Source organism: Plecotus auritus, assembly GCF_963455305.1.
Source record: "Plecotus auritus genome assembly, chromosome: 6".
Classification (NCBI taxonomy): Eukaryota; Metazoa; Chordata; class Mammalia; order Chiroptera; family Vespertilionidae; genus Plecotus; species Plecotus auritus.
The window spans coordinates 165,516,380-165,525,926 of record NC_137773.1 but is presented as its reverse complement, the minus strand read 5'-3'; the positions used below and the strand labels follow the sequence as shown (position 1 = coordinate 165,525,926).

The following is a 9,547-nucleotide window of genomic DNA, read 5'->3' as shown; positions in this document are numbered from 1 at the left end:
AGGGATAGAGAGTTAGAAACATCGATGAGAGAGAAACATCGATCAGCCGCCTCCTGCACAACCCCTACTGGGGATGTGCCCGCAACCAAGGTACATGCCCTTGACCGGAATCGAACCTGGGACCCTTCAGTCCGCAGGCCGACGCTCTATCCACTGAGCCAAACCGGTTTTGGCTCCCTGAAATTTTTACAACCCTACCTGGCTCTTTGAAATCAATCCAGTCTACACAAGTCTGCTGGAAAATATCCCCAAGGAAGATCTCGGGCCATTTCCCTTTCCTACACAAAACCCTCCCTGTTCCAACCGCAAAGGAAAGCCTTCCAAAGTTTGACCCTAAGCGTATCTTCCCTTCTTGTCCTTAATAATAATCTCCATAATCTGTGCCTATATGCACTTTCATTACCTTCCTTCATGTTGCCCCTCTGCCTGTAATACCCCTTCCTGTTTCTGCATGTCCAAACCATTCCTTAACTCCCAGTTTGAAGCTCTCCCCCCCTCATGCTGATCCTCTTATCCTAAGTCATTTCTTTCTGCTGTGAATTCCCAACACATTTAGTTTGTATCTCTCTTACATCACTTTCTATTTTGAGACATAGTCCTTTAGGGGCGTTTCTATGGTCTCATTGTAGGACAGTCTTTAGGACCCAACTTTGTATCCACATTGTTACCTAGCTGTGCTAATATTGCTAAGAGCCAGTGAAATTTTTGAGTAGGAGCCATTGAAAAATTAAAATCTCAACTGAAAAAGTAGTACCAAATTATTTTTTGAATGTATAAAATCTCATCATAATATATTTTCCTAAGCTTTTTGTGACTTTTCTTTCTCACATTTAACAATATTATTTAATATTAAAAGAGAAAAATGAATGTTCTTCAAAACTTAAGTGAATCTTTCTTCTATTTGATGTATCTTTTCTCCATAAACAAGGTTTCCCATTTCACTGTGGCAAGTCTCAGCGTTTAATCATTCAGTGTTGTTTATTCATTAGTGAAGATGACAGTTTTCTGTGTGGACACATCCATCAAAAGGGCTCCTTGATACAAGTGTTTTGTTCATGAAGCCCTACAGTCTTTATTTGGCCTTTTATTTCATTAAAAAAATAAGTGATGCATACTTTTTTTTTTAACTGGGAGGGATATTAGTGTCTAAATTTGGGGTACCCCAAATCAATCAAGGCAAAGGAAGTTATGGCACATCTGCTGTCTCCTACCTACTGGCTTTCATTCTGATCACATTAAAATATAGTATTCCTTCATATGAATGGATTTCTCACGAATATCATCTGGACAGCTTGTTACAAAAGAGTTTCAAGCCCTACCCAAATTCAGACCCTTTGGAATTGGGTTTCTTTCTGTCTTTTTTAAAATATATTTTTATCGATTTCAGAGAGGAAGGGAGAGAGAGAGAGAGAGAGAAACATCAATGATGAGAGAGTAAGGGATTGGCTGCTTCCTCTGCACCTCACACTGGGGAATGAGTCTGCAACCTGGGCATGTGCCCTGACCAGGAATCCAACCGTGACCTCCTGGTTCATAGGTCAACGCTCAACCACTGAGCCACAATGGCCAGGCTGGAGCTGGATTTCTAAGAATTTTTTTTAGTTAAACTCCCAGATGATTCTTATACACCCTGAAGTTTGTAAATTTTTTTCCTCTTCTAAATTCAAACAAAAGCAGAGACCCCTATAAGAATTGCCCAAGTGTACCTTAAACCAAGAGGGTTGAGAGACTTTGCTTATCTTCTCTCCTGACTCAAAGTGTCCTTTTTCTATATAACTTTCACTCGATGTTTTATTTTGACAATGTTCTAACTTTCACTCGATGTTTTATTTTGACAATGTTCAAACACTCAGAAAAGCTATTGCTTTACCACAAGTCTTTCCTTTTATCTATCTCTCTATTCATCAACCCATCTGATTTTTTTTTTTTTTTGGTAAATTTTCAGATGTCAGTAGTGTCTCATTTGGGATGGTGGTGACTTGAAGAACAGGACAGTGAATCCTTGTAGCCTTGGTGAAAACACAGTGGCCTCATTTTATTGGACAGAATCAGTGACTGCTTGGCCTCACAGCACATTTACAATGCATTTAATCAAAGACAGAAGGATAGTTTCGGTTGGCTGTAGACAACCCCTGCAAAGTAATGTCTACTTGTCTCTATTCATTTGAATGAGAGCTTTTGTTTTGTTTCTGGAAGAAAAAAGGGAGGTTTGGGAGAGAAGATAAATGTGGAGGCAGGTGGCAGCAGTTACCCCTCCCCTCTAACATGGATTTTGAGTCCCTAATGGAAGGATGGGTTAGAAGTTGAGGTTTGCTAGCTTAATAGTCAACCGCAAGATTCCAAGTACCTAGGCCAGTGGTCGGCAAACTGCGGCTCACGAGCCACGGTTTGCCGCTCTGTTGACTAATGAGTTTGCCGACCACTGGGATAGGGGCTTAATCACAAGGAACAACGACAGCCTGTAATTATTGGAATTGAGAGTCTAGGTCAGTGGTCGGCAAACTCATTAGTCCACAGAGCCGCAGTTTGCTGACCACTGACCTAGGCTTTCATTCCCACTGCCCCTGTATGTTTGATCTGGGATATGATCCTCAGACTTTTGGCCTCACTTATTTCATCTGTAAAATGGAAGCAATGATAGTACCTACATTATATTGGCATGGAGAAAATATGTGTGCCTCTCATGTAATTTAATCAGTTTCAGGTGCTAAAACATAATTACATTCCTTGATGAGTTTCCATAAATTCACAGAAAATTAACGTGATTGCAGCAGCTGAACAAGAAAAACTAAACTAAATGATGTTGATGAATAAACCTAAAAGAAATTAAGAGATGCAGAAGGTAACATGCCTCAAAGGCCTTCCAGACAACCCATTTCACTTAAAATCAAATTCAATTTCTTCACTTGCCCTTTAGGGTACCCTATAGGCCCCTACATTATCTGGCCTTTGCCCACATCTCCAATTTATCTCCTCTCCTTCTCCCTGGCTTAGTCTTTGGTTTCAGAATGAGCCAAGCTCATTTGGTTCTTAGGACCTGTGTACCTGCTATTCCTGTGAAAGCCTCCCCCGATCTTTTGTCTATTTGTATTTTTTAATTGAGTTTTGAGAGAGTGAGAGAGAGAAACATTGATTTGTTGTTCCATTTATTTATGCATTCATTGTTTGATTCTTGTACATGCCCGGCTGAGGATCAAACCCACAACCTTGGCCTGTGGATCCGATGCTCTCAGCTGAGCAGCCCAGCCGGGGATCCCCAGGTCTTTACGAGGCGCGTGATGAGGTGGGAAAGGCCTATGGGCGACAGGGGGCGGGGCCAGGGAAAGGGGCCAGGCCGGGGCGGAGCCCGCCGGATGTCCAGGCGGAGGCCCAGGAAGTGACGGCTCCGCCCGGGGACGCCTGAAGTCGGTGAAGTCCGCACCACCACCGCCGTGGTCGCTGTGTTCCCCGGCCTGGGCGATGGAGAACGGAGCCGTGTACCGCCCCACCACCGAGGAGGATCCGGGCCCGGCCAGGGGCGCCCGGAGCGGCTTCGCCGCCTACTGCAACCTGGGCCGGCTCCCTCTGCCCCGGCGCGTGCTCAAGGGCTTGCAGCTGGTAAGTCCCGGCCGAGGTGAGCGAACCGGGCGGGGAGGGGCTCAGTCCTCGGCTCCGGTCCTGGGCCCTCGGCCTGTGGGCTGGGGAGGCCGCCCAGCCGCCTCTCCGCAACCTGGTGGTTCAGGAAGCGGCCGTTTCCACACCCCGGTTCCTTCGGCCGCCACCCCTCCCGCTGGGCGGCCCCTGGTCCCCAGGTGGGTCCCCGACGGCGATGGAGGGCCGCTGAACGAGTTAGGTGGGTCCAGGAAAGAATTAATATTAATCGGAAGCACTCTTACTGCTTAAAAGACGTCATCGATATTCATCTGTTGCCCATTAAATCTATTTTCAGTTGTCTTTATTTTTGTTCTTCCTAATCAGAAATAGCAAAGCTCAAGTAAAGTTTTTCATTACCTTGTTTATAGTTTAACAAACTGTAGTTGTGTATGTTCAGAATAGAATACAGCTAGAAAATTTGGTGATCGATTCAACTTGGACTTCTCATTTACTCTGTAGCCACCTTCGTTTCTCCTCCCCGCTGTTCCTCTGCATTATCTCCCAAAGGACCTGCATTTAGACTGCCAAGTGCTTTTTATCTTTCCCTGGTTCTTGCGGTTTTCCTGGTGCGAGCCCATGGGGTCATCTGATGGACACGCACTGGCATTGAGATGTGTGTGTTCAATAAATTGCCTCCCAGAAGTTTTCTATTGATGGGAAAAGAACTACTTCTGCATGGGCAACATGTGTGAACGAAGGACAAAGTCAAAAGGACAGCTTTTTGTGTTTGAGGGCAGGTAGCAGAAGTAGGGCACGGTGTCTTCAATTTCATGGAATTTTAGTTTACTGTAGGCAGTGAAGGTACCTTAAACCTATTAGTGAAAATATCAAAACACCTTTGCGATTTAAATTTTAATTCTGTTTACATACATTGAGCTCCTGTGTTTTGTTTTAACCAACGGTGAGCAACATTTTCTGCAAGACAGAAAAATCAGGCTGCTTAGAATGTGTACAGGGTGGTTTGTGTGTTTTTTTATAAAACCATCCCAAGTAAAAATAGCCATTAGTTTCTTTGGGAGGGACTTAAATTCTTAGAACTCGGATAACCAGAGCTTATGTTCTTAGAAGTCAGGTGACCTGCTTTTATTGAATAGAATAGCAGGAAACGGGCACTACAGTAATTGGGAAATCACTTAGGCAAGTGGTAGTTTGGCCTGTGGATCCCTAGGTTCTGGCTCTGTCCCTCCAGCCTCCCGAGTAGGTAGGCCTTTTAGGTTCTTCAAGCCGCAGGGCTCCCTATTTCTTGCATCACCTATTCAGTCCTTCTATCCAGAAGTGCTTCCTTCTGCTCTTCCTCTTGCCAGCTCTCACATGACTTTCAGATTTCAGCTGTCTCTGCAGTAGAGCTACTTGAGAGGAACTCTTTAGAGCAGAAAAGAATGAATATTAATCTGAAGCATTCTTACTGCTTAAAAGACACCATCGATATTCATCTGTTGCCCATTATTAAATCTATTTTCAGTTGCCTTTATTTTTTTCTTCCTAATCAGAAAGATTTTTTATGACCATATTTATAGTGTAACAAACTATAGTTGTGTATCTTCAGAATAGAATGCAGCTAGAAATTTTGGTGATAGACTTAACCTGGACTTACAGAAGAGGGGAAGATGAATTTGCCTTGCCAGGTTGTTAGACTATTCCTGCTTGTTCTCCATCATCCACAAGGAGAAAGAGGATAATAAAAACTAATGTCTCTTTTGAACTCTATTAGTTTGTTTTTGGGGAACTTGTAATATTGTAAGAATGCTTTCTATAATATACATTTTAAACAATATTTCTTAATTTCATTTTAATGGTTGTCTTTTTGTTCCTGCTTTTGTTTGTTTTAATAATGTCTTATCTCTTCCCAACAGTATATTACAGGAGTCACACAGAAAGTCCTAAGTAAATTAAAACTGTCATCCAGCCTGGGGCAGCAGGCAAAGTCTTGTTTGCCTTAACTCAAATTCTTTGTTTAGGTTGTTTTATTTTAGTCTAGAGGCCTGGTGCACAAAATACGTGCACGGAGGGTCCCTAGGCCTGGCTGGTGATCAAGGTTGATCTATGGGGTGACTGGTGGGGTGATTGGGAGGGCGATTGGGGCCAGCGCTGCGCTGACACCTGCCATGTTCTGTGCCACCCCCTGGTGGTCTAACTCCCGGTCGGTGGAACTCCTGCCATGGGGACAATTTGCATATTAGCCTTTTATTATATAGGATGATTTATTTTTTAAAATTAAATAGAATTTCATGCCCTAGCCGGTTTGGATTAGTGGGTAGAGCATCGGTCTACGGACCCAAGGGTCCTGGCCGATTCCAGTCAAGGGCAGGATTCCGGTCAAGGGCTTGTACCTCGGTTGCAGGCTCTTCCCCGCCCGGGGGTGGAGGAGGTCGCGTGCAGGAGGCAACCAATCGATGTGTTTCTCTCACATTGATGTTTCTCTCTGTCTCTCCCTCTCTCTTCCACTCTCTCTAAAAATCAATGGAAAAATATCCTCGGGTGAGGATTAAAAAAATAATAATAATTTCAGAGTTCCAATAACCAAACACTGTAATGGAGAAATTCATAATCAGAAGAGGAGATACTTTAACAAGGGACCTGCATGCCCTGTGACATTTTAGTCAAAATGTAGTGCATTTTTGTATTTGTGTATGTGATTCTGAACTCATACATCTTATCAGATTCTCAAAGACCTCAACGAGAAAGAAACCTTGCTTAAAACTTAAAAAGCCAGAGACTGTTCACTTAGGAATCCTTAGATTAGAGTCCTAGGAGATTGAAATGGATTTCCTTTGAGATTCTTTCCACTCCTTAAGATAGTTTTTACAAATTTCTGAGGCTCTGTGGGGCATGCTGGTACAGAACTGAACACCAAAGGGGTAGAGAGTGGAGCCTGCAAACGTAGAAAGGGAGTTTAGAGACAGAAGAGTGTGACTTAGCTCCCGAGTTATATGGATGTAACTCCTGAGTTGGAGTTGTACAGCTTTGTCTATCATTCATGTATGACCTTAATTTTGTCAGAGGCTAGTTCAAAACATAAGCATCCTCCAGAGCTGAAGAAGAATAAAGGTTCAGCTAGGAATTCACTATAAGGAGTCATTGCAGACGTAAATTTTATGCATTCAGTTTATTACCAGTTTATTCTATCTTTAGATTGGTCCTTATACCCATGTATTTTATTTTGTGAGGTTTTTGGTTGTTATTGTTACTTTTGATAGAGTTTGTTTTTGTTTTAAGGGGTGAATTGCCTTTGACAACCTAATTCCTGTCTAGTAAGCTGGTGCAGTGATCTGAATATGTGTAATATTCTCTCTGCAACAGGCTGATATTGTGTTTATGGTACCAGTTGAATGTCCTAAGGGCTGCACAGTACTGTGATTATAATGAAGCAGGCAGTTTCATTCACCAGTGATTTAAATTTATTAAATTATAAATAATGTTACTCTATAAGCGCCGAGACAAATCACTTAGAAGCAATTTATATTATACTGGTCCTCTTTTCATTATTTAAATGTGAAAATGGTATGTACTCAATTTTAAATGCTCCATTTTTACCTGAGGAAGATCCATAATGTCAACAAATTTTATCTTTGAACCTTTGTGAGAGTAAATGTTTGCATAAGGCAGGGGTGGGAACCTCTTTTCTGCCAAGGGCCATTTGGATATTTCTAACATCATTCACTTAATATAATTCACGTAATACAAATTTATGCTGCTATGCATAAAACTCCTAGGTTTATCGAATTTTGAGTCCCACTGGTGGTTGCCTTGGCAGGGCCAGACCAATGATTTCGAGAGCCTTATATAGCCCCCGGTTTGGTTGTTCCCCACCTGGCCTAAGGCAAGGGAAGCCTAGCTTAACTTCAGGCTGACAGATTTGTTTACTTGAACCTTGCATATGACTATAAGTTCATTAATTCACAAATTACCATAATTTTGTAGATGGAGTTTTATAATTAGTGGAAAACATTAAAAAGCTCTTTTTATAAGAAATTTTCTCATAATCCACTTTAAATAAATGATGGAGAATTAATTCTTAATGCAATGACTGTTAATTTTAAGGAAGACGAAGTTTCAGAAAAGGTAGTGAAATTGAAATGGAGAGAGGCACAGGATAGTAATTATCTGAATGTTTAAATCACTAGAACTGTAAGACCATATTTTAGTCACGAAGACTTCCCAGATGTGCTGACCCTGGGAAATTAGTTTTAATGTGTGATTTAACAGCAAAAGGGGAAATGCACAACACTATGGTTGTAACCTCAAAAACCCAACCTTACAGGGAAAACCTACACAAACATACTTAGTCATTAAATGAACTTAATAAATAGTGTTTTATGGGAGAAACAAGTACAGAGTAAGAGTCAGGAGAGCCGAAACCGGTTTGGCTCAGTGGATAGAGCATCGGCCTGTGGACTGAAAGGTCCCAGGTTCGATTCCGGTCAAGGGCATGTACCTTGGTTGCCGGCACATCCCCAGTAGGAGGTGTGCAGGAGGCAGCTGATTGATGTTTCTCTCTCATCGATGTTTCTAACTCTCTATCCCTCTCCCTTCCTCTCTGTAAAATATCAATAAAATATATTAAAAAAAAAAAAAAAAAAAGAGTCAGGAGACCTGGGTTCTTGTCTGTGCCTGGCTAACTTGGGACTTAACCTGTCAGAGATTAATTCCATCATTTGTAAACTTGCGGGTGGGAGACTACATGCTTTCCAAAGGCCCTCCTAACTCCCAAAGCTTGATAATTCCCTTAAATATATTTGGGTAAAATTTTATGGCATTAGAAGGAGCAGCATTAGTGTCCTGTCGTTAGGGGGTTAGCTTCACATTTAGTAAGCAATGCTTTGTATGATGTCTTCGTGCTTAGAAATTGTCTGCTTAGAAAAAACACCAACTAAAAATATGACTAAAATAAAACAAGCCACACTACACCCCTCACACTCTCACAGTACCCAGCATCACTGCTTTTCAAAGGAGTTTTCCTAAGAAGTGCAAAACGTCCTATGACTTGCTTGTCTGGTGTTCCTTGCTTTCCCTCAGACTCTGGAACTATGCTGTTCCTTCAGGCCCCACCCAGTCTCTGTTCCTTTTGTTTTCTATCCAGCTAAACCAGGCAGGCAGCCCCTGTTGTCTTTATCTAGAAGTCCATGCTCCCTGGTATGATTTTCACATAACCACACCCAACACCTTAACCTTTTTTCTCAACACTCCCCATCCAGTTAGGTCAGTTGCCTTATTATCCTTTGAGGATTACCATGCTAATTCTTTTTTTTTTAAATATATTTTTATTGATTTCAGAGAAGGGGGAGAGACACAGAAACATCAATGATGAGAGAGAATCATTGATCGGCTGGCTGCCTCCTGCACTCCCCCTACTGGGGATCGAGCCCACAACCCAGGCATGTGCCCTGACTGGGAATCAACCGTGAGCTCCTGGTTCCTAGGTCAGTGCTCAAGCACTGAGCCATACCGGCTGGGCAAATTCTTGCTTTCCTGAATCTGTTCTTGTTTATCCCCCTCCTGGACCCTGTGTGTCTCTTGGCTCTGGTCTGAGTCTTGCTTTTCTACCCATCCTTCTTGAGCTACTCTTAGTCCAGGTGAACATTTTCCTGATATTTCCTGAACTTAGATTAATGAACACTCAGTTGTGAGATACAAAATATATCGTGTTCTTATTGTCTTGAACATTGGTCTTATTGCTCTGTCATCACATGTTCCTATGCATATTTTAATGCTGCATACATAATACTCAAATACACTTTATTTTTTATATTTTTATTGAGCTATAATTGAAATGTAACATTATATTTGCTTCAGGTGTCCAACATAATGATTCATTATTTGTACATACCGTGAAATGAACATTTTATTTTGTACTACAGACTGTATAGTGCTGTGGGGGCTATCAAGGAAGCTTAATAGCATTAGAGATGGGGAG

At 42.0% G+C, this 9,547-nt stretch overlaps 1 protein-coding gene across 1 annotated transcript in view; it reads left to right on the top strand.

Moving 5' to 3' along the window:
* Nucleotides 1–3,393: 3,393 nt before the first annotated feature.
* CMTM6 (CKLF like MARVEL transmembrane domain containing 6) overlaps nt 3,394–9,547 on the top strand; it is a 40,750-nt gene continuing 34,596 nt past the window's right edge. Inside the window, exon 1 of the mRNA XM_080672519.1 lies at nt 3,394–3,597. Within this exon, the coding sequence (XP_080528645.1) occupies nt 3,460–3,597 (138 nt within the window). The 5' untranslated portion in view covers nt 3,394–3,459. The remainder of the gene's footprint in view (nt 3,598–9,547) is intronic.